Source organism: Malaclemys terrapin, chromosome 11, assembly GCF_027887155.1.
Source record: "Malaclemys terrapin pileata isolate rMalTer1 chromosome 11, rMalTer1.hap1, whole genome shotgun sequence".
Taxonomy (NCBI): domain Eukaryota; kingdom Metazoa; phylum Chordata; order Testudines; family Emydidae; genus Malaclemys; species Malaclemys terrapin.
In genome coordinates this window covers 35,749,297-35,774,546 of record NC_071515.1, presented here as the reverse complement: position 1 = coordinate 35,774,546, position 25,250 = coordinate 35,749,297, and the positions used below count along the sequence as shown (strand labels likewise).

General features: G+C 40.0%; 1 protein-coding gene across 5 annotated transcripts in view; it reads right to left on the bottom strand.

The window, feature by feature from the left end:
• Positions 1-1,735: 1,735 nt before the first annotated feature.
• Positions 1,736-25,250, bottom strand: part of ZNF385B (zinc finger protein 385B) — a 298,061-nt gene continuing 274,546 nt past the window's right edge. For all 5 annotated transcript variants that reach the window (XM_054044716.1, XM_054044713.1, XM_054044717.1 and 2 more), the window contains 4 exons: positions 8,160-8,405; positions 6,118-6,296; positions 5,718-5,819; positions 1,736-3,212 (listed from right to left, as the gene is read on the bottom strand). In XM_054044716.1, coding sequence (XP_053900691.1) covers positions 2,994-3,212; positions 5,718-5,819; positions 6,118-6,296; positions 8,160-8,405 — 746 coding nt within the window. In that variant the 3' untranslated portion in view covers positions 1,736-2,993. The remainder of the gene's footprint in view (positions 3,213-5,717; positions 5,820-6,117; positions 6,297-8,159; positions 8,406-25,250) is intronic.

Here is a 25,250-nt window from a genome sequence, read left to right as displayed (position 1 = left end):
ATAGAACACTACCATTTCCCATACAACCAGCTAAAGCTCTAATTCAGCAGAACTAACTCCTGTTGACACAACATGGGGGGAGGGATAGCTCAGTGGTTTGAGCATTGGCCTGCTAAACCCAGGGTTATGAGTTCAGTCCTTGAGAGAGTCACTTAGGGATCTAGGGCAAAATCAGTACTTGGTCCTGCTAGGGAAGGCAGGGGGTGGGACTCGATGACCTTTCAGGGTCCCTTCCAGTTCTATGAGATAGATAGGTATATCTCCATATATTATAACACTTCTTCTTGCAAGTACTCACTGAGATTACTTGGGTGAGTGGACCTTATTCAATATGAGTAAGAGTTACAGCATCAGGCCCAAATCAGTGTGCACGAAAGCATGTCTGTCTGTACTCTGTAACCCTTATCCTGAATAGGATTATTACATAGTATGTAGAAATTCATACGTATATCTATCTACCTATATATATAGAGAGAGAGAAAGAGAGAGAGAGAGAGCGCACACACATATATACAGCGAAAGAGAGCTCATGCATGTATACCACAGACCATGTTCCACAACCTTAACTCCACCCCCTGAGGGCCATCAGCCTTCTATCATTCCCTTTAACTGCTCATCTGCACACAATGCTTTACCAAACTATCTTCCCACAACACCAAATATCCCAAACTAGTGTTGGGTGGGGTGGGGGTGGTAGAAATAATAAAGTAAAGGGTGTGAGCAGAAGGGCGAAAAGGGGGCAGAGTTAAGGTAATGGTACATGGCCTGTGGTGTATGGTAATTGTAGCAGTAAGGTGTATGCTTGGGGATAGAGAAGTACAGAGTATGTACAGTTAAGTGGCTTAAGTTTTCATTTCCTTGCTTTTATGGCTTTGCCTTAGACATGTTTTGTGTGTGTAGTAACCCTAACTGCTTCACAATGACTTTTTTGTATTAATATAGAATAAATGTTTTCAAAATATCCTGCTTCCAGTCTAAACCACAATCAACTTTGTTTTTAATGATAATCCCATACATAGCCATTTGGTAGCATATTAGAGTGGTGTTTCCTTTCTGATTTTATACATTCATCCGGTTCAGCAGTTTTTCCTTGAGGTTGCCAACAGATTGAATATTTTAAGATGAGCTACAAAAACCACCAATAAAAAGCCTAAAAAATGTAGGGGAGAAATGTTGACAGTTTTTAGGAAATTAGTACAGGTACTATAATTCTACTCTGGGATATTGCTGTCTACTGGACTAGAGATTCCCTTAGCTCAGTGGTTCTCAACCAGGGGTACACATACCCTTGGGGGTACACAGAGGTGTTTCAGAGGGTACATCAACTCATTTAGATATTTGCCTACTTTTACAACAGGCTACATAAAAAGCACTAGCGAAGTCAGTACAAGTTAAAATTTCATACAGACAGTGACTTTATACTGCTCTCTATATACTATACACTGAAATGTAAGTACAATATTTATATTTCAATTGATTTATTTTAGAATGATATGGTAACAATGACAAAGTGAGCAATTTTTCAGTAATAGTGTGCTGTGATATTTTTGTATTTTTATGTTTGATTTTGTAAGCAAGTAGTTTTTAAGTGAGGTCAAACTGAGGGTACACAAGACAAATCAGACTCCTGAAAGGTGATCAGTAGTCTGGAAAGGTTGAGAACCACTGCCTTAGTGGATCTATTTGTTCCATGCAATTTTTTTTGCCCATTAAAAAATACCCCAAACACAGGAAGTGCTTATATTTTTTCATATTGTTTTATTGAAAAGATACATTTAAAAAAATACACAGACATTTTACTATTTACGGATTGCAGATAAAGATGTTCTAAAAGAGTTAGCTCTATTTTATTCCTTTATTATACTTGTTGCCCTCAATATCGCACAAAGACTTCAGTCTGAGTACTGCATATTGATATTACCTTTATAAAAGGGGTAGGGACAAGAGACGAGGGAGGGCAGAACTTCAATATAGTCAGTAAACAGAAGAGACAGTCAATTATAAATATTGTATGTTCTGTACATTATTGCATTAGGGAGCCACAACATTATGCAGCATTGTTACAAAGGAAACAAGTTTAGAAATGAAGAAAAAGGATATTTACGTATAAATACACGGCCCATTGTCTTCTTGAACAATGCATGTGAGCTGTGGTAATGTGCAATTGAAAAGCTTGCTTTCTTTTAATGTTAAACATTGCTTAGCAACACCAGTGAGGAAACTACAAAATAAGTTAAAATGAAAATAGTAAACAAGTAGTAATCTTAACTATATGTTATATGGCTTTCTATTTTTAATCTAACTAAAACGTGAAACAAGAGAAATACATTAATAAAAAAAAGCTTCAAAGCTGCATTGCTTCCAAACATTTGCACAGCAACTAAAAATGTCTAACTGAGACAGGCAATACATCTCTAGTACTACACAAGATACACCAGTACTGCGGTCTAAAACAGTACACAATTCCTGTCAACAAGAGCACACTGAAAAGAAAAGGATGCAATCAGTTATTAAGATGTTATCCACAATTAAGCACTTGGTTAATCTACCTTTTTTCACACTAGAATATACCCAGTTGGATTCCAGAGACCTATTTACAAATGTGTGAGCGAGGAAGACCCTAGTTTTCAAGTCAGTCAGGAAATATTCTGTGTTCCTTGTTTCCAAGGTGCATCATATACATATTTAAAAAACCCCAACCAACAAACAGATGAATGAATCTTGATGCTAGCTTTTTGTGAGCCATTAAGCTTTTGGTAAACCATTCTCAGACAAATTATTTGAATTTAAGGAGAGAGAGAGAGAGACGGAGACGTTATCTAGGCTTCTAGAATACAGTACCTGTCCATGAAAAATTCTGTGACTTGGACTGTTGGGGTGCCACACTGCATGGCATTATAAAAGAGAAAGATATTTTAAAATAAAATCCTTGCTTGCTTTGCTTCCTTTTTCCCCCTTCTACTGGCCATAGTTATCTTATTAACACTACGAAATTAGTATGGTGCAAAAAGGATCGATGCAGGAGTCGCACGTATGGGACCGTGGCCCGGCCTTAGGAGAGCTGGTGGGATTGCAGGTGCCTGGAACAAAGAGGCGGAAGGACGGGGAGGGAGGGACAGAGCAGATGACACAGCTGCAGCCGCAGCAAGAGAAGATGAAAGGAAAGCAGGTGCTAAGGGCTTAATCATATCTTTTTGGAATGCAAGTTTTGCCTGAAAAAAAGAAAAAAAGAAATGTAAATACTATTCTCGCCACCATTTTTACAATGAGTAAAAACATTAACCCTGGCAAAATGTTCATTAAGCTTTTAAGCTTTTTATCTTTCTGGACAGCATGAATAAAAGCTGTTTTCAATTGCTTCTTATTACTTCACACCTGATTTATAATTACTGTATTTCCTTTGCTCCAATTTTAACCATTTCTAGTAGCAGCTGTTTGAGATGTTTGCTTGTAGCCAAAAGGGCAAATGAACACACGCTGCTTTACAGAAGAGATATTAGATCACATGTTCAACTTCAAAATTTGCACTGGCATTTTCACACCTGCACCTGAACTGTGGGTGAAAATGTCAGTGCTTGTAATGTTAACTGCTTGACTACAGGTGCAAATCAGGAAAGTACAAGAACAAGTACTCCAATATGCACCTGCAATTAATTTTGCTGGTATAAAAATGCAGGTGCAAATTGCATCTACTGAATGGGAAATCTTGTCTCAGCAATTTTGAAAATTGTATCCACACCATCTTCTGACACAGAGGACAATTTAAACAAACAAACTGCGCATTTAAGTATACACACATCCACAAGGAGTAGATGTGGGTGCTCCAGTGTGTGGGGGTTAGAGGTAATTTACAAGAGTGAATATCTGTAAATTATAATAACTATCAACAGGAAACTCAAGATTGGGAAAAAAGGGTCAAGATCATGACTTCAACAGGACTCTACAAAATAGAAAGGTGCATTTTCCTCATTTCTTTTCACTTATAAAAATGAGCTGTAGAAAAAGGCAGAAGTCAGAGATGGGAAACAGCCATCAGTTCATCTAGTTCTTTCTCTGCTAATGCACACTTGTTCCTTTCAGTATATTTTCTAGTCTCCAAGACTAATTTAAAAAAAACAACTCAATCATTTTGAAAAAAGTCGGCTCAATTTAAGATCCCTAACAAATCTGGTGTGGGTACTGTAAAATTACCCATGAAATATATACAGTGTAACTCCACTTGTGGGTTGGTGTGTTTCAAGGTTAAATATTTGTGGGTGGGAGGAGAGAGACTTATATCCTGACTCTATTACCGTTGGTTTTAAACCCAAAAGATAAAAATATAATGCTTTACAGAAGTGAGCAAAATCAGTGTGACCCGAAGCAGAGGCGGCTCTAGGATTTTTGCCGCCCCAAGCAAAAACAATTTAGGCCGACCCCCATTTTTTTCTTACCCCACCCTCGGCCCCGCCTCAACTCCGCCCCTTCCCCAAATCCCCAGCCCTGCCTCCTCCCCCCCCAGGCTCTCAAGCCTAGGAGGGAGGGAGGGAGAGGGAGAAGAAGCGTGTGCGCCGCAGCCGCTCGGGGTCTTCCCCTCCCTCCCAGGTTTGAGAGCCTGGGAGGGAGGGTGAGCAGCAGCGCGCGAATCAGCCGTTTTGCGCGCCGTGGTGCACGAGCGGCAGCAGAGGAGGTGAGCTAGGGCGGCCGGGGCACATTTTTAGGGGCGGCATGGCCGGCGCCAGAATGCAGCCCCTAGAAATGTGCCGCCCCAAGCACCAGCTTGTTTTGCTGGTGCCTAGAGCCGGCCCTGCCCGAAGCTAGTGAATGGGGAGTGTTAGAGAAAGCCTGAAGCATTTTCATTAGACTATATGATTACAAAGAAACATTAATATTTCAACTTCTGCAGGGGTTTCATATGCTTTTTGGACAGTGTCTCACTTTTGGACATGAGTATTTGCATCTCTTTAGTTCCAACACATAAAAGCGCTTTTGTTGTGTGGGTTGTGCACACTGCTCTCTAATGAACCCATCGCAGGATGACTTAACTAGTGAGCAGAGAGCATGCAACTCTTCCTGAGCTAGAATCAGGCTGAGTGGTGAGTAGCCTGCCCCTAGGCTAGAGAAACCAGCAAGACAGTGTTATGGGGGATCCTGGTGGGGAGAAACCCCAGAGTGAAGAAAGGGGAAGAAAGGGCTGAGGGCTTTTGGGGACCAAGGCTGGAAATGGTGATCTAGTAGCCCAGTAATAAATGCCTCTATGATAAGCAATTAATGCTCCTAAACTCCTCACAACTCTCCCACACCAGCCTAATACAGCGCACACTTTATTTTGCTGTTTGTGCGAGATAAGTCAGTATTTTTTTAGCTTTACACCTTAAGCCTCATAACATCATGTTTTCTTAAATGCTCAGCTAGGCAGTGTGTGCCCTTTAAAGAGAGGGAGTGTACTAAAAACAGAAGAGTTCACACCTTTCCACTAGATACACAATCGATTCCACAGCCCACTGTTTATTCCCTCCCTTGTAGCAGTAAATAACTCTGGAGTGCTAGTTTGCCTTTGAGCAGGCAGACAGAATACATAACCATCTTCAAATCTGATGCTAATACAGATTCAGCCTGCAGGGGGAGATACTCACAAGCTTTCTACCCCTGTCATACTCCTAGTCTCTTTGCAGTGGTAGTTCCAAGGTCACAAGCTCACATATACAGCAGTGATGCTGCATAGTAACAGTACTTACTGCTAAAATACTTGGGCTGCGCTGAAGTTTGTTGTAAGGGCTATATTTAGGTTTCATAGGCTTCCCTGCCACTCTGTCCTTGTGCCTTCTGCTGGAAATGTGCTGAAATAAAAAAAGAATACATTAAGAAGCAGTTTAGAGATCTCATGGTTTTATTCTTTTTGGAATTGATTTTTCGGCTGCATGTACCAAGTCCCCTGTCAAAGACACTGCGAGACGATTAAGGCTTAAGGGATGCAGCAATGATCTAAGTAGTTGTGTCTTGCTAAATAAAGCCCAATAGTTTGGAGTAAATCACATGAACTAGCAATTAATCAAATACACAGGATCCCGTGATCCAAACTGCAAGGGCACAAAGCCATTATCACTCAGGCAAAAGCTTCCAAGGTATTTGAGGTACCTGTTTAAGCTGAATTTCTGAATTGACATGGACATCACAGATTTCACAATGAAATGTCTTGTTCTGCAGTCCTGAGCCCTTACTGCCATTCTGAATCTTCAGCCTGGATCCAAGTCTAGGATAAGATTTAATTGGACCTGCACCATTCCGAGCTTCCACCATTGTCTTGTGTTTGGAACCTAATGGACAATTAGATGCACAAGGATAAACAAAGATGGAATGTTTTTTTCTTAAGCTACAAATCACAATAAACTTATTTTAGAGCATTGCTGCAGTTTCCATCCCTTTTTAGATTTTCCATAACATGAAATGATTGTTTAGGAACTAGAATGGGCAAATACTCCACACACGTGTTTAGATTATGCATTATCTTGACTACACACTTCACCATTGCATGGTACAGAGGAGAACAAACCATGAAGAAGTCTGAGGGTTTGTGCAGAAAGGAAAGAGGGACACATTGGAATATTTCCCTCTCCATCTCGTGATCCAGGTTATTGCCATTTTCCATTCTGCAAGTGGCTCATGTGGGAATAAGGGGGTGTGGCTAGGGCAGGGGTGAAAGTAATTTAAAGGACTTACCGGTACGTGGGAGTCCTGATTGGGGGCGTGGCCTCAACCGGAAGAGATGGGACCTTTCAAGATTTAAAGGCCCTGTGGCTGGGAGCCCCAAGGGCCTTTAAATCACCCCAGAGCTACCAGCTGCAGAGGCGGCTGGGAGCCCTGGGGCGAATTAAAGGGCCTGGGGCTCTGGCCGCCATGGAGCTCCGGGCCCTTTAAATCATCACGGGAGCCCTGCCGCTGCTGCTCCGGCAGTGATTTAAAGGGCCCGGGGTTCCCCGCAGTGGCTGGAGCCCTGGGCCCTTTAAATCACCGCCGGAGAAGCTGTACCGTACCGGCTTACTTTCACCTCTGGGCTAGGGTGACCAGACAGCAAATGAGAAAAATCGTGGGGGATAATAGGAGCCTATATAAGAAAAAGACCTAAAAATCGGGACTGTCCCTATAAAATCGGGACATCTGGTCACCTTAGGTGTGGCCTAGGTGGATACTAAAATCTTCATATAAACAGGAATTGGGTAATCCTGTTTAAAGCAGACTAGCTACCTCCTCCTATTCAGTGGCTCCTCAGTGAAGGGGTTAGAGACCTGCGGCCTGTAAACCAAAAGAAAATATGGATGGAAGCTAATTGTGTTGCCTTTAGTGCAGAGTGAGGCGTATGGAGGAAGAGATCCTGGGTGAAAACTTGGTTCCTCTAACTCAATGAAACTTTTGCCATTGACTTCAATGGGGCCAGGATTTCATCCCCTGGCTTTAAGTGTAGGAATCCATGAAGAATGAGGATCCACAAGAAATCCTAGTCTTAATGATGTGTCTCCGGAATGAATCAATGTGATTGTTGGGGTCCTGACCCTCCCGAGACCTGCAGTCCAGGAGAGAGGATGCCAAGCAAAGGTTGCACCACAAAAGTCTTTTGGAGTTTGTTCCCACCCATCCAATTTTATGTGGGAAGAGGGAGGATAGATGTTCCTTCCTTCTTCTCTCAAAGAGCTACAAAGGAAGGGATTCTCGGACTTAATATTTCTCTTGAGGTAAGGAAAGGGATTTAAAGGCAACATATACTTTATAAGCATCTAGTCTCAGTTGTTCAAAGCCTCTATGACATCAAATCTAAAAAGTGAATCCTCAAGTTATTGCATAAAAACTATACTTTACCAACTGCAGCATTTAACTAGGCATCATACAAATAAATATATTATATATTGGAACTTGAAGTAGTACAGAATTTATAATGAAGTTGAAAACTTCATGTTAGTTGGAAGCACCTCTGGAGTCAGGACAAAATACAGTTAGATATCATGGGCTGTAGGAAGTTTGGTGAAACCATCGGTCTAGACAACAGGGGATTGTGTAAAGGATATCTTCAAAAATAGGTATTTAAAAGCTCTTGTGCCTGAGAATATAAAGGATTTTAACTCTATAGTGTTTTATTTTTTAAAAAATGACCCACAGTCACATACTTATGTGTTGTAGGAACTCACCTGTGTTGTGTGCTTCTAGCTGTGATAGGGAGTTCACAGCCACTTTGCATAGTGAACAGTAAAGTAATTTTTTGGCTTTCTCCTCTTCGGATTCAGAAACTGTGCTAGTTGCTCCATTTGTGCTCTTAGAGGATGATGTCGATGTTATAGGTGCTAATGTTATAGCTCCAGGTTTGGGAAGGAACAGGCCCACTTCAGTATTTGAAGGCTGACTAGAACCACTGGTTTTCGCTTTCCCTTTATCTTCTAAAAGAAACAAACACATGTGTATTGTAAGGTTTTATACACATCAAATCACATAGGGAATATACACAGGGCAGCGATGTCCTAGAGGGGGAAATCTCAAGAACACTTGCAAAATTTCTGCCATCAAACTTAATTGATTTTGGGGGTGATTTCCTGGGCTCTCGGGAAACTGCTAAATTATCATTACCAGAGACTTAACCCTGAGATCATAAAAATATTTCTGAAGAGCACTTTGTTTGACTTTGGAATGGCCCAAATTACATCAAATAGGAGGGATTTTCAAAATAATTTCACTGAGAGGATACCCCTGAAGTTCCGCCATAATCTTGAGACCCATTTCCCTCATTTCAGTTATACAAATTGAATATAGTGCTTTACTCACTATAGGGGGTCAATGCATAGCTGCCGATATTTAGATAAGATTATTCAAGGCATAATTCCCGATATAAACTGGGGGGGGGGGCTAAAGGTTTTAATTCAATTCTCTTATGTATCATTTTACACCCATTAGTCAAGCATCCAGGCCTCCTCTGAGACTGGTCAGTAGATATTGTTGTTTCATTTTACAGGTAGGGATCCCAAAGTGGAGAGATCAAGAGACTTGACTGAAGCTGCAGAGGGCGTTTGTGAGAGCCAATTAGAATGTAGGAGTCTGCTGCTCTCCATCATATTGTTAGTTTATTAGACCTTACTGCCTCTTGTGCTATTGAGCTGCTCTTCATTGTGACCAGAGATGACTGCTGAGCAGAGAAGAAAGCACACCTATAAGCAGACATCCAGCCCCTTGGGAGGGGGGACTGAGGTGCCCTAATATCATCAGCAGTAGCCTAGGCAGCATAGGTGTCATAAGCTACCTACAGGGTATCAGAGCTACATGAATAAACTGTTATCATTGGGTTGGGAGTGGGGATGGGGGAGGGGAACCACATTGAGAAACTTTCAACTCTGTTGATCAGTTGACATCAGTGTGACTGCCAGTTTGTATTTACAAGAATACTTTTGCATGGAAAAGAGTTAGATACTTAATTTTTTAAAATACAAGAGGAGATTAGCCTTGACATTTCTAGGTCCCAAATATTAGCAGAGTCTCAAAGGCCAGCTCTGCATTTAGGATTAGTCATATCATGGCTTACTAGACAAGCACATTGAGAGGACATGATACAAGACACAAAGACAAAAGCCCAGAGGAAGACTTGCATGAAAAGACGCAGATTATAGGATCATATAAAAGCACAGTTTTGTATATTACTTTCCCAGAAAAATTTAAAATTAAAACTGTTCAATTTAAGCTCAAAATACATTTCTTAAACATACATATATATATATATATATATATATTGTTTATCTTTATACTCAGTGCTGCTTTGGTACCTTCCCATCACAGTCAAGCAGGAATCAGCTAAACTACAGGGAAGCTCTTAAAAGTAGCTTTAAAAATGTAGTTTATATCACAAGGCCCACAGCTGTCCGCAGTGACACTGGGCACAGTCTTTCAGAACCTATCCAGCAAATCACTTAAGTGCATTTCTCTAGTCACAAAAGCAGTTAAGCACACTCTTAATGTGTGTAAGTCCCATTGAATAAAATGGGATTTAAGTACTGCCTAAAGTTAATCCTATGTTTAAAATGCTTTGCTGTACACGGATGGACTACTAAATCACATCCCCAGGCCTTACATAAGGCCTGCACCGAAGTCCATGGCTTTTTGGCTAAGAAAGGACTGCAGGATATCGCCCAATACTCCCAAACCAGTAAAATACAACGGGCTGATAGACGTTTGCTTAACGTAAATGAAAAAATAAGCATATGCCTCAACCTCTGAGAAATGCAGTGTATTCAGTGGATATTTTCTTCCTAGGGAAGTAGTGTTGGTTGCCATCTCCTGAATTTCAGTTTCTAACAGACGTGCATCTGGGGCCAGATTTTCAAGTGCTCAGCACCCACAATTGGAACCAAATTTTTAAAGAGTCCAGTTTTCAATTAGGCACCTATGCAAGGAGAAGAGGTTCAAAAGTGCTCAGCTCCCGTTGGCCAGATTTTCAAGAAAAATCAGTACCCAACGTCCTGAGCTAATTTGAAAATCTGGCCATTTATTTAGATCCCTAAATAGATGCTGAGATCTTTTGAAAATCTGGGCCCAATTGTGGGTGCAGAATTATCTTCAAAATTTGGCCCTTGTAATGTATGTATACAACAACTGGGGTTTTGTTCTACCATCATTCTGTGTGTGGAGCTACCATTGACGCTAAAGGGGTGCTGAACACAGGATCGAACTCTTAATTGAAACATTGTATGTATTAGCATAACTCACAAACCTAAAAGTGTACACAAAATATGAACAGGCACTTGATACTAGAGAGCATCAGCAGTAATTGGCGTATTTCCCAGAAATGCAGAGCAGTAAATCTTTGAATTTTAGATCACTGAGATAAAGGGAAAAGAAATGTTAATAAATATTTGGTTATATACTTCAATATAGCCATAAAAACTATTTTAAAATTACACAACACAAGTAAACTATATTTAACATTTAAATTGACCAAAAGTGAATCCCATTCAGAGGGCCAGGTTTATGAAAGGGGTATTCTAAACATTTTTGAATTGATAAAATATTACCAAAGGAAGTGGTATTAGATCATTCGCCATCTACTTCAGAATTTTAATATGGCTGTAGTAATCATTCACATCTGCAGAAAGCCAATCCATGGAAATAACATCACAAATGAATATTTATAAAGTATACTCTCTCCCCGCCCAAATAGACAAACACTAATAGGGAAAGCTAGTAGAAGTGCTAACAATGTACAAATGAAACATCTATTGGCTACCCATTCATGGACTCAGGCTACATAAGAATAGTCTATCACTTGTGTTGTCTGTATGAAGAGTCCAGATGCTATGAGGTGTAGTGCGTGTTCTGAAAGGTGCTGTGCTCTTGACTCCCATTAAAGAGAAGTCTTCAGTATGCTGTAGGCTCAGGCCTTTAAAAGCATGTGATAAGTGATTAAAAAAAGCATGAAATGTTTAAAAACAATAATATTTATAGAACTACATGCTATAATCTTCACCCAAAACATTGACTATATTTTCATTGTGTTTTATCCATAGAAAATAGCTGATGCCTAGTGTTTATAGACCCTCGAATGCCTGTAGTGTGCATCTTAATATTTTATTTTCTAAATGTGTTTGTGTAAATTTAGTGCTGGCAAAACATGCCAATCCTGGAAACTCAAGTCGTCTGTTTCTCTAAAGAGAAGGTATAGGACAAGCATCAGTAATGCAAGCTTCTCCACACTGCCCTGAAGAGACTGACTGTCTTCTAGGAGCGAGTGGACTGTTCAGTCTCCGTGCCCATTCAATCCCTGGCTTCTCTGCTCAGACTGTCTATAACAGGGGCCACCTGGGAGGATATTTTTTGTGCTGCATCCCTGTGAACACTAGGCTGAGAACACAAAACCCATTTCACATAGGCCACCAATCACCATCAGATGATGACAGTTTTCCATCGCTGGATTTAACAGATGACTGAAATGAAAAATTCCGTATCCCATTGCCAATCACCTCAGCCAACAAGAATCCTGTGCCTCAAATGCTAACTGATGTACTGCTTTAGTCAGGATTTAAAATACTCCCTAGATTTGTCATTTTCATTATTCTTAATAAGGAACAAAACTATATAACAAACTGACTGCAAACATCTAGGAAACTAGCAAGACGCTATTAGCATGTTGTCAGGCAAGGTTCTGTCAGCTATTTAAATTCTGGAAAGGTTCCCAATTCAAATAATCACTCCACCCAGCGAGAGAGAGAGAGAGAGCGAGAGAGAGCGAGAGAGTGTGTTGTATACACCGCACACACCCTACCCCCATCCCTATTTAGATTAATGTTTCCTTCCATCTTTCTAAATACTTAGAGAACGTGTTTAAAATCCTGATTGAACAGTTAATGTAATGTTTTAGTTCCCATATCCAGTAGAATAAGCTAGACAAGTGTTTGGCTACCCTGTAGAGTAGGATTTGGCTCTTTTGGCTTCTAGAATCATTAAATTACATTTATTCAAATGGGTTTTAGTTAACTACTTATTGTTTTCAATCCCTCGGAGCCACATCACCATTAACTACCACTTTTAGAAATGCCTTCTGAGTATTCATCTGTGCAAAGCAGATAAACACAAATCATATTCACATGCACAATATATACAGAAGAGTATTTTATTTGTATTTATAGCATATATTTAATATTAAAGAAGAAACTGGTCACTTGCATACTGCTTAAGAGCCTAGATGACTTCATAATATATAAAATGTCGGTATATTTAGAAATGTTTCATCCTAGATACTATTGGAATCATTATATAAAATCTAAATATAAGGTAAGATGTGGCTGTAAAGCCGTTGTAAGGCTGCCCTGCTGGCATTCCTGGAGGCATAATTCTTATATCTGTTCCAAGCCCACTGAAGTCAATGGACTTGGACAGGGGCTAAATCAGTACAGAATTTAGTTCAACATCTCCAGGAGCAACCAGTACCTCAGGCCAGTGTGGCCTCTGTTACACCCGTAAGGTTTAGAAGAATGCAGCATACTCTCCCTCCACCCCCACGACAGCCCAATTCCACTAGCTGGAGCTGAAGGCTGCGACTCTGCCCAGGCCCTTCCTTTTCCCAGACCCTGTTGGAAAGGCTAGAGCTGCTGCTCATCCTAGTGGCTATAGGCAGCACAAGACATACTGAGAATACAATAGCTGTAATTCGGCCTAGTCTCTGTGTGGTGCTGAAAATGATTGGGTAAGTCTTGTGTGTCCTTTTTTGTACTTACCCCTATGCGGGACTAGTCACAATCTACCCCATACTACTGGACAGTATAGGACTGTGCTCTTTTCCTAAGTACAGACAATATTTTTGTCTGTTATATTCTTGTCTGCAGTTAAGGACCAGGAGCAGTAAAATTGCTGGTGGAGTCCCAGCTCTTACTGAATTCTGCTTTTATTTTGAAATAAGACATGAGAAAAAACTAATTAAGTATCGCTTTGGGCTCAGCAATACAAATGCTGTTGTCTCTTACCTCCATTGTTTCAGTCTTGGCTTTGAAGTTGCTTTCATCTATGTATGAATGTTTGGCTTATATTTTGTGTCAGAATTGGATTCTAGAATCGGAGGCATATTTAGCTAATTAGAACTATTTCTGTTTGGATTTGCATATCATACACTCATAACAAATAGAGATGAAAACAATCTAGGCAGGTCAACATGTCCATTTCCCTGCCAATGCAGGTTTATTTGAAATGACTTACAATTTGCAGCTTCTGCTTCACTCCTGGGAAGTGCTATTGCACAGTCCAATAGATTTGACTGTTCAAGGTGAGTTTTGTCATTGACTTTGGTAGTGCCGAGGATTTCACCCTAGAACTTTTTCCCCCTGACATTCAGCCTATATTCACTGTACTCAGACTTACATTTCCTTGGTTCACCCTATATAATTGAGTTTGCACAATTTGGCCCCATTCACACACTGAGGATGTGCACTCAGAGGGAGCCGTCCATGCAGAACTCTTCTCCCTATGGTGCAGAAGGGAGAAGTGCTACCTTTCTGGCATCCTCCACCTATGCTTTGTAGAGAGCTGTTTTGATTAGGGCACCAGGGAGTCAGTTGTCTTTCCAAAGGTCACTGGGGCATCAGCCCAGATGCTATTAGAACCCAGGATCACACTTAGTCCTTAAAGCCCCCTCTTGTGAAATGTGACTATCCTGGAGCCCTCTTTGGATTCTGTTTTTTGGTTAGAAAGTGGGACATTTTTGTAAAAAATTTAAATGTCACTTTCTAGAAAACCAGCTCATTAAAGGCAAAGAACACAGAGACACCCAGAATGCATGGCGAGGGGTACAAAATTAGCAAAAGGAAGAAGAGACAGCTGAGAAGAACAGGAAAGTGAAATCTTAAGACCACCTCATTTGGAGACTCAGCTAAGCAGAGTAATTACCTTAGCTAGGTGAAGGCCTTCTTGGAGAGAAAGAGAGAAGCCATGTTCAGATGTCTAAGGCCCTACTGATAAAAACAAAACACTGATGGATAATACTTCATTCTGGAAAGCCAGCTCCATAATTAGTTTTGTGCACTTAATAGCTGGATGCAGGACAATTCATTTTATTTGTTCTTTTTGGGGATCTTAAATACCAAGTTATAAGCGGAGGGTGAGGGGAAGAATCTCAGTTCATATCGAGAGAGACATTTCTACCATGTCTTGGAAATTTTGTGATTAATCTCTCAACTGAGTAAACAAACATATCTCAAATCATCACAAATAAAAATGTGACCATAATAGAGGCTGACGCTCTCCTGCATTTAATGACATATTTAAGTAGAACTGTATTTAATTTTATGATGTTTTACATATTCAAGGTGCCCCAAAGCACTTTACAATTAAATGTACATCTTGCAAGTTACAGGCTAAAAGGGAGTGCCAGGATAGACTAAAGTATAGCTATTGTATTCTCAGCAACAGTTACAGTATTGGATGTTAAAATTGATTTGATTGAAGGAATTCTGATCAGTTATTTTTTACTCTAAAAAAAAGAAAAAGCCATTAAAAGATCTTTAACATCATCCTAGACAGTCACATAGAGAAGGATAGAAGACTTTGATTTAGCACATTAATGGAAAGGTGGCACGTCTCACAGTTCAGAATCTCTCTCTAGTAACTATTGGATACATTGCTCCAAAGCTTGATTTGTCATCGGAAGTCATGACCTGGCCCAAAGGTAGTCAACAAGAGTAGTTCATAAGAGGCAATTTGCACAACCTACAATAAAAATCTCTAAAACAAAGCCATGAAAATTTTGATAAAAATAAAATAGAAATCCAGTATGAAATGTACCTTGCTGTTGAAATACTTTAGCAAAGTGAAGCTCAACTTCATATTTCAGTGTCAAAGTATACAGATTAATAAATAATGCATATACAGGACAGGTCTTACCCTGATATTTGGCTAGTTGGGTCTTAGATCTATATGCATGTTTTCTACCTCGTTATCTAGGTAGGGTTCGTTAGCTAACTCTTTTTAGTCTTTGATAGTTACAGATAATTCTATAATGAATTTGAATATGAAATTTAGGCCTGGTATAAATGAGTATAACTCCCATTAGTTCACTTTAGTGGGCATGCCAATTAAGCCACTGCATAGATATCTCAGCTTCGCTACTCCACGAATGGAGTGAATTTCCTTTGAACAGATTAATAGGTTTGGGAATATTGGAACGGATATAGATGTAGAGATGTAAACACTTAAAGTTTATAGACTTCAGTTGTGATAAGTGCTTCCCTCTGCCACAATGGTACTGGTGAAGAAATTACTTTTATAAATATGTATAATTTTTGATTACTCTGAAGAGCCTTAATGAATTTATTGCTAAGCCATTTCCCATAATATCCCTGAATTCTCATACAAATTGAGTTACAAGGCACTGACATGATATTCAAGTGTTGATTGTGGGTCAAATTCAGGCGTGATGTAAAGTAGGCAGGACTCCTTTGAAGCCAGAGTCATGACTAGTTATACCAAGTCTGAATTTGGCCCTGTAATTGCAACAGTACCATACCTGTCCATGGAAATAACTGGGCTGCAGTAAATGGCCTTTGGAGTGTGCAGTGGTGAGAGAGGCCCACAGTGGTTATCACTTTTTTTATTCTTATTGTAAAAATACTCTTCCACTGTAGTGTGGAGCAACAGTGATAATTAAATTAATTACAACTGTATGCGATCCAAGGAAGTTCCCTGGAATGCATACGCATGTAATTAAATTGGCATCATTCCAGACAGACAGGGCAGTTCTACACTTAAAATGCTCCAGCGGTGCAGCTGCACCAGTGCGGCTGCACTGCTGTAGTGCTTTGTAAAGGCGCTACTATGTCTACAGGAGAGCTTCTCCTGTAGAGAAGCCCTCCTGCTGAGATAGTACTGTCTGCACCGGCAGTCGGTGTAATTACATCGCTCAGGGAATTACATTCACCCACTTGCATCTGACGAAGTGGGCATTCACCCATGAAAGCTTATGCTCCAATACTTCTGTTAGTCTTAAAGGTGCCACAGGACCCTCTGTTGCTATAGCATCTAGGAGCCTTAGTCATGGATCAGGCCCTATTGTGCTAGGCACTGTACAAACACAACTAAAAGATGGTTCTCTGCCCCAACCATCTTACAAGCGAAGTATAAGACAAGAGACAACAGATGGACACAGCTGGATGGGGGAGTACAAGGAAATAGTGAGACAGTATTGGTCAGCATGACAGGCAGCGGTCTCAGCACACCAGTTACCTGACCATTGTCAAGTTGTTTTGTAGGCATCACAGAAAAGGAGAGATGTGAAGACCAAGGGAGTGGCTTTGCGGATTGTTTATGTGGAACTCCTCCCATGCATGAGGGGCAGCATGGGAGAAGGCACAAAGGTGACTGAAAATTTAGCAAGCAGATGATGGAGGCTGGCATCATAGATCAATTGGAGGGAGGAATCACCATCTTGATAGTAAATAATAGACAATAGGTAGAGAGTGGAGACAGATCATAAAGGGCTTTGAAATTGAAGACAAGTAGCTTATGTTTGGTGCTATAAAGAAGGAGGAGCCACTGCAGGGATGCAAAAAGAGGGGTGACACGGTCAAAGTGACAGGATAGGAAAATTATCTTTCCCAGCAACATTCTTAATGACTATGGGGGCAAGACTCATCTGTTAAGGCCAGAGGAAAGGATGTTGCAGTAATTGAGATGTAAGGTGAGAGCCTGGATGAGAGTTTAGTGGTGAGGTTGGATAGGAAAAGGCGCATCTTAGAGATGATATGCAGAAAGAATCTGCAAAATTTAGACACAGCCTAGAGAAAGGGCTGAGTTGAAGGAGATGCCCAGAGGGCATTGACTGATATGCAGGATGGTGGTGCTGTCACAATAATTGAGAAAAGAGTGGTGGGGGTTGGAAGGCTTGGGGGTGGGGGGTAGATGAGGAGTTCTGTTTTAGCCATGTTGTGATTGAGATAATGGCCAGACATTCGCAAGGAAAAGGCAGCGAGACAGTCCAACATTTTAGTTCAAACAGAAGGAGACCGGTCTGGAGCAGATATGTAGATCTGTGAGTTTTCAGCAAAAAGACGGTAGTAGAATTGTTTTTGTGGATGAGATGACCCAGAGATAATGTGTAGAGGGAGAAATTAAGGGGACCAAGGACAGAGCCCTGTCTAAGAACTGTGGAAACTTGAAAGCTTGTCTCTTTCACCAACAGAAGTTAGTCCAATAAAATATATTACCTCACCTACCTTGTCTCCATAATGAATTGGGCAGGAGTAAGAAAGCAATTAAGTCATTAATAGTTACATTCTTTACTGCATTCATAAGCACCCTTCTTACATCTCAATATCATTCAAAAACAAACCAAAAAAGGAACAAAAAAAGCAGAACTACATTACTCTCCTTGGCACACAGTAAAACACGAGTTAGCCAGTTTTGATAAGCGATTCTGAAATAATTATTTTCTGCTCTCTCTATTTGCTGAATAGAGAAACTAATGGATGTAGTCCGCATACCTACAACCTAACCAGTTATGCAGTGTAGTGAGAAGCTAGTGAGAGGCCTGTGGGCTCTGTATTGGAAAAATAACATCGCAAACCTTTATGCAAATCAGCACGGTCCAATGTTTCCTAACATCTTGGCTACCTTTCATGTTTGTAAATATTTTTCTTCAACATACTACTTTGAAACAAACTGCCAGATTTTATTCAATTAAAAGGTTATTTTTGTCTGCATAGTCTAAGGACAACAATTTTGCTTAAAAAAAAAAGTAGCAAATAAAAGCTAGAAAATGTACAGTATTAAATCTCAAAGCTCTCAAATATAAGCCAAATACTTATTTTAGAGATGTTGTGACTACATCAGAGAATATTTCGACATCTCTGAAAAACTGGGAATGCTCTGTACTAGGACTGATTATTTGATTAAGCACACCACTACTCCTAAAGTTGCTGAGATGAACTGTCATTTCCAGAAGTGTTATCTGTTTGGATCTGGTACAGTGGTGATGTTGACACTCATTAATTTCTATGACATTTTATTTCTGATTCTGCATTCCAAGGTCCTTAGGCTACTTTCTTATAAAGAATTTGGCTTGTTTTCAGGATTTCAAATGATTTTAACTAATCGAAATATATGTATGCCCTCAAATATTTATGTTTGAAAGTTTCGGTGAGTTTTGTACTAATGAAAACGGACTGGCTAAAGTCAGGAAATGTACAAATAGCCACATGCAACTCTGCAACTGTACAATCTTGACCCCAACATTCCTTATACCTTATATTTCACTCCTGGGCTTCTCCTGAGCAGTGTGCCTATCGTGCTAAGTGTTGTGGTGGTTTTGTGAGGATTGTGAGTAGAACTAGGATGCAGCTATCTAACAATACAATTCTCTTATTCTGTTTGTTGAAGGCAGGCTACAGGCCTCACTGTCCCATCACACCTTTCCCCCTCCATCACCAAATAGATACAATGCCTGGGTTTCAGACTTACTTAGTACAATCTGCAAACATCTGTGAGACTTTTCCTAGTTACTAGTATAATAAGGATTATTTGCCGAAGACTGAATCTCTGACAAAAAGCTACTGTTGTAGTTATAAGAATTTATTTTCAATGGAATCTAATCTCAGATTTCATCTATCCACATGCAAATTTGCATACAGAGGGCCAGATTCTCAGTTGGTGTAAACTTACATTGCTCCATTGACTTCTATGGAGCTATGTCAATTCACACCAGAAAAGGAACCAATTCACTTACTAAAACAAACACAAAAACAACAAACCAACCCAAGAGCTTAATGCACACTCATAGGTCTCTGGCTTTCCAGTGACATACCTCATCCATAGCAAAATAGGTTGGGAAGACTTTCAATAGAAATTAACACACATTAAGCCAGATTCATGTCCCTATTCTGCCAACACTTCAAAGCTGCAGAAAATATGGTGGATCTGCCCAAATGAGGGAATACCATGGCCAGCCATTGGTATAAGGCGCATTCCTGGGGTAAAGTGTGACGGTTGGGGGTGTCTGTGTTCTAGGGATCCTTTGCTGGTGTGAGGAGCTGGGCAGAACTTAAAACCACCTTGGCCTCTCCCCTTCCTCAACTGTATTGATGTATACTGGCTGCAGCAGAAAATCTAGGCCAGGCTTGGGAAATTATAATATAGATTGAACAAGCTGGAAATACTGTACACAGTATTGTAGAATTTTTTCATTGCAATATATGGCTCACATCTGGGCAAAAGTAAATGTATTAGTTTGTTTAATCTGTCTTCTTCTGACACCAGATATTTATTATTTTGCAAAAATTTTATATTCCTGTTGCAAACTTGGTCATATGCATTTTATAGATACTGAAGGGGAAATGTTTTGCAATACTGCATGTGTCTGTTCAAGCATACAGTGATGTAGGAAGGTTTAGAAAAAATATTAATAGAATACAGCAAACATTTTGTATTACATCCAGGTACCTTTCACTTCTGTTTAAAAATGCTTTGGTTCATCTGCTAAACAATAAAAATAATGTTATCTGCATCTTTGAATCTGAAACATTTTACTGGAAAACATGTTTTACTTGCATTTTGGGCAAAACTAATCCTAAATTCTAACCCACAGCTACTAAAATGACTGGAAACAATTAAAAAACCCATGGGTGTCTAAATAAATGTATGAAAGATGATGAACTGGCATTTTGCATGCAAGTATATTCACACGGGGCTATATCTGAGCTCCTTACTCAGTACTTGCTGAGGCAAAACCGCCACTGAAGTCAACTGTGAAACACTCATCTTCATTTCAGTTAAATGACACATGTAATTGTGCATTCTCATTGACTTTAGGGGCAGTTTTGCCTGAGTATGGTAAGTACTGAGTAAGGACATCAGGATTTGACCCACAAACTGCATTTCAAATAAGCTGATGGGCAGCAAATATATTTTCTTTATCTGGAAATAATGAGCAACTTTATTGCTTGTATTTACAGCTTTAAGGCTATAAGAAACAGAATACATTTCACACACTATAACTTAGTTTTACAAGCAGTTGCAGAATTAAAACCGGAGTGATAATAAAAAGCTTTTCATGTGATGTGTTTGTATGCCAGCAATCTAAACTTTACTTTTTTTTATGGTCTCCACAGATTACATATACAGCTGTGAATGGCATCACTTCCTAAACCAGCTTTCCACCCCCAGCAACTACTAACCCATAGATATAAATAGGTTTGTTTCAAATGTTTTTTTAGTAATTAAATATGGTATGAAAAATGAACATTGGCTAAAACAAACAAAGTTATGGTGTGTATGTGTGTGTGTGTATTTGGAGAATAGTTGCTATACTGACTTCATGCAACTGTAGGATCCCCCTTTGCTAGAATACTACTTGTATTGGCAGCTAAGTCACTTTTACAGCCAAAAATGTGCCAGCAGTGTAGCACAAAGCACCCACACAGCACCTGGGCTGTTTGAAATTTGGACCCTAAATTCAATTACTGAAGTGTGAAAGAGAGGAATTTTAAACCTGTTGTTTCAAGCGCACATCTCAGCACAGCCTTCACTATGGCAGAACTAATATTAGCCATGGGCAAAATTCTACTCAGCTTAGACTCCAAACTATTGGAGGTATTAGCACTCTAGCATCTCTATTACTTACACTCTGGTGATGTGATGAAACTAACTGCCTTGGCACCAAGAGTGTAACCTTACTTCTCCAACTTCTATTAAATTTCCCCCCTCAATTTTGCCCAGACTACCCCTATTAGGTATAGATGAAGTTACTCTTCTTCTATGATTATTTTAGAAGACCAGTATTAGAAGCGCTAGTCCTATTCTAAGGGAAAGACCCAAACCCTTCATTTCAAATGGCCAATTACAGCCCTGGTAGGAGCAGAGACAAGTCCCATTGACTTGGATTTCTTAAATTTTAAAACTTGTATTGCTTATATCAGGGATTAAATTTATACTCCCTAAACAGGAGCAAATGATACCCTCGTTCATCACAGAGATGATCACCTTTTTAAGAAACAACAACCTGCATGAATTCTTTTCCTTTTGGGATCTTCCACAAGATCTTAGCCCATAAATTTCACCTTTCATGTTGTGTCTAGATCACCATTCTTCCCAGACATTCAGGGGGGGAGGAATAGCTCAGTGGTTTGAGCGTTGGTCTGCTAAACCCAGGGTTGTGAGTTCAATCCCTGAGGGGGCCACTTGGGGGATCTGGGGCAAAAATCAGTACTTGGTCCTGCTAATGAAGGCAGGGGGCTGGACTTGATGACCTTTCAAGGTCCCTTCCAGTTCTAGGAGATGGGATATCTCCATATATTATATTATATATCCTTTTACTTATCCACTATCCTCTCTTCTACCTTCTTTCCCTCTTTTCCCCATTTCTATTTTCCTTACTGCTTCAAGCACTGTCATAAACAAACACCCTCCCCCCCTGCAGCAATAGTAAACAGACACTAGTGTGGTATACAGACACCATGACTATTGTATTAATTACAATGATTTCTCATGACTATGATACAGTTTACCATTTCAATACATTGCAAGTACATTTTTTGGATTGTTTTCAATCAGTTTTTGTTATTCTTACTCAGTATATTTGCCTACAATAAAGTTGAGAAAATGGGAATTTCTGGCAAACCCACGGAGAGAGGATATTTAACAAACACACCCACACTACTATGGATAAGAAAAGCATTGTGGGCAGGCAACCGAACAAAGCTGTTGACAGATTCAATATATAAATAGTTCATTTGAAAACACCTACCAAATTTATGAAGTCTCTCCCTATGGGAGCAAAGTCTGTGCTGTACATGCCATAGCTAATATCTTTTACTATACACTATGAACACTGACATTGCTATTATGACCATGCACACCCATGCATGGCATTGATGCAACTATAAATCTACTGTATTCCATAAAATAACACTGTAGAGCCAACTGCAAGTCTGTTATGCAGTAGCTGGGGAAAGATTGGCGCACACACTTCCCATTTTGGTTAGGGCAGTCCCAGCTGAAGAAAGCATCTCTTCAGTGAGACTAATCATGTGCTTAAAGTTAAGCAAGTGCTTAAGGGTTGCTCTAGATTGTGGCCCAGCACTGTACCCTGACGGTTTCTCTTACGGTAAGGGATATATTATTTCCTGATTTTAAGACAAAATACGGTATTTTTCAAATAGCAGACATGAGACCAGAGGCAGGAGTGTGAGGCGTGAAAATTTCAGGCTTTTCATCTTCCCACTGTTAAGAAGGCTATGTGTGTTGTTCACCCCGGAAGTCATCTCAGTCTCCCCATCTGGTGCCCCTACCTTTGTCTTTTTCCTCTCAAATTACATTCCCCCTTTCGTGTTGTGGATGCTGCCAATGTTGTCAGCAAAGGCTAATGGTCAAGGAAGTAGGACATCAGTGGGACTATTCATACATCCAGTTAAACACAAGGTTAAGTGCTTTGCTGGATAAGGGCTTAAGAGCCTTAACATTCAACCTGTGCTTCAGGGAATTTCTTGCTCCATGGGGTGAATCCCACCAAGGAATAATGAGTTTCTATTTTACAGAATCACAAAACCCCACTTCCTGCAGGACAGGTAGAGTTTAAGACTTCAGGACTGCAGAGATTTATTCTGCACGCAGCAGAACAGTACTTGAGCACAGCAGCAGGGCTCAAGAAAAGTCACTGTCGCTTGCCTAGAGGATCTACGTGGCTAGGGCTATCACTCTTCTATTGGATTCATCACTTTCATGATACTACCTTGAATGGTCCCTTAGAATATGTGCTAACTACTGTTCCATCTTGCATTTAGCTGTGACACTTGGAGTATCTTTCTCAGACCTGAAGAAGAGCTCTAGGTGGCTTGAAAGCTTGTCCCTCTCACCAACAGAAGTTGGTCCAATAAAAGATATTACCTCACCCATTTTGTTTCTCACATTGGTTTATAGGCACTTCTGCATGGCTAGTGCTGGGATTTCTGCACTTTTCACACAATGTTCCATCATCATTTTTTATTATTTGTATTACTGTGGTGCCTAGGATTCCCAGTCAAAGAGCAGGGCTCCATTGCGCTAGGCACTGTACACACACAGAACTAAAAGACATATATTGATTCACAATATCAGTAGCTTAGAATTTAAGGTTTGGATGATGTTTAATAGGAGAGAAAATTCTTAAAGAATAAATACCCTGAGAACTGCCTGCACTTCGAGGCCCTGGTAACTAATGCTAGCCATACAAGAAATAACCTTGAATTTACCAAAGCATATAGAATTATGTCCAATGAAGAGGCCTTATTTTCCCCAAATTCACTGGGTTGGCTGGAGAATTATCACTGGCAAAAAAAAGCCCCCTAAATATTGGCAATTATTCAGATACAATCTTTAAAATGAGCGGGAAATTGTGAATGGAGGTAAACATTCAGGAGAAATGAAAAGATTTTGTTTGGATAATCGATTTTAAAAGCACAAAGAGGCATATGGGAAGAGTTAAATGTTTACCTTTGGCAGAAAGATTAATTTTTAAGAAGCAATAGAAGTGACACTACTAGGTAGTGACTCGATGACGGACTTGTGAAATGTGAATTGAGGCCTGTCTCAGGACATCACACATCATTCCTAGTTGATGAAGAAATAGGATCAGTAACTGAGAAACTGGAAAGATCCCGTCACATCATGATTTCTGGAGGAAATGTGCCTCAGCATGTTGAGTTCTACTACTTAGAAAAGGTGGTAAAGAAAGAATATTCAACATTGTTGTCACAATTACCTATAGTGGAGAGTCTGCACTAAAGCAAACACTGAAGGCAAGAGCCTTTCTACATCTGGTAAAGCATGGGGAGGAGGGAAGGGGTTCTCTGATCCTTGGGCTGCCAGTCGTGTCTGAAGGAGCAAGGCAGAGCAACCTGAAGGCTGTTCTAAAGTAGTACTGGCTGCAACAACCTTTAAAGGGCCAGTCTGGCAGTCAGGAATCACCAAATCGTAATAGCTCTCCAGAGACAGGTCCCCCTTCCTGCGATCCACAGCATATATACCCAGCCTGATGGCTCTATACTGCCCAGGATTTCCCTTAGTCCACCAGAACCACCAGGTAGCCACTGAAACTGGCTTTAAGGTTGCTTTCAGACACTGACGCAGATAAATCAATATTAGCAGGGGCCAGAATGTGGTTTTCTAGAACAAAAAGGAGTGTTTCATAGTTAAAATGTCCAAAGACATCAAACCCCAAAAAGTACGTACTCTAATAGTATACAATATATTCACATCAGCAGATCCTTATGAACTGAATTAGGACTAAATTTGAAATGCCTACATATATCATTTCTCAAACACAGCTCCCACTGACACTATCACGACTGGATCATACACTTAATGGATCAATTGGGAAAAAGACCCTACCTTTATATTCTGAAGTCCATTTCCAACTCTTTTATGTAGTTTAAAGCATTTGCATTATTGTCTGATGGCAGAATGCAAAGAAGGTGATATTCCAATTTCATGTCCCTGCATTTTGAACTATATTTGTTTTTATTTAGAAGTGTGATGAAAGAATCCTTTTTTTATTTGATAAGTAAACAGGTTCATTATTATTATTGTGTGCATTCATAAAGCTCTCATCACTGTAGTATCTAGGCTATGCTGGCTTGAGAGCACTTGGAGAAAGGACCGTTTCTCCTGTACAGTATTCTATTGCATTCTCAAAGCTATATTAAAAAAAAAAAATCATCATGGTATTGCATGCTGGTTGCTCTCCCCTGCCCTGTCTCAGGGGGACTCATTCCATTGGCACGGATATTTTACAT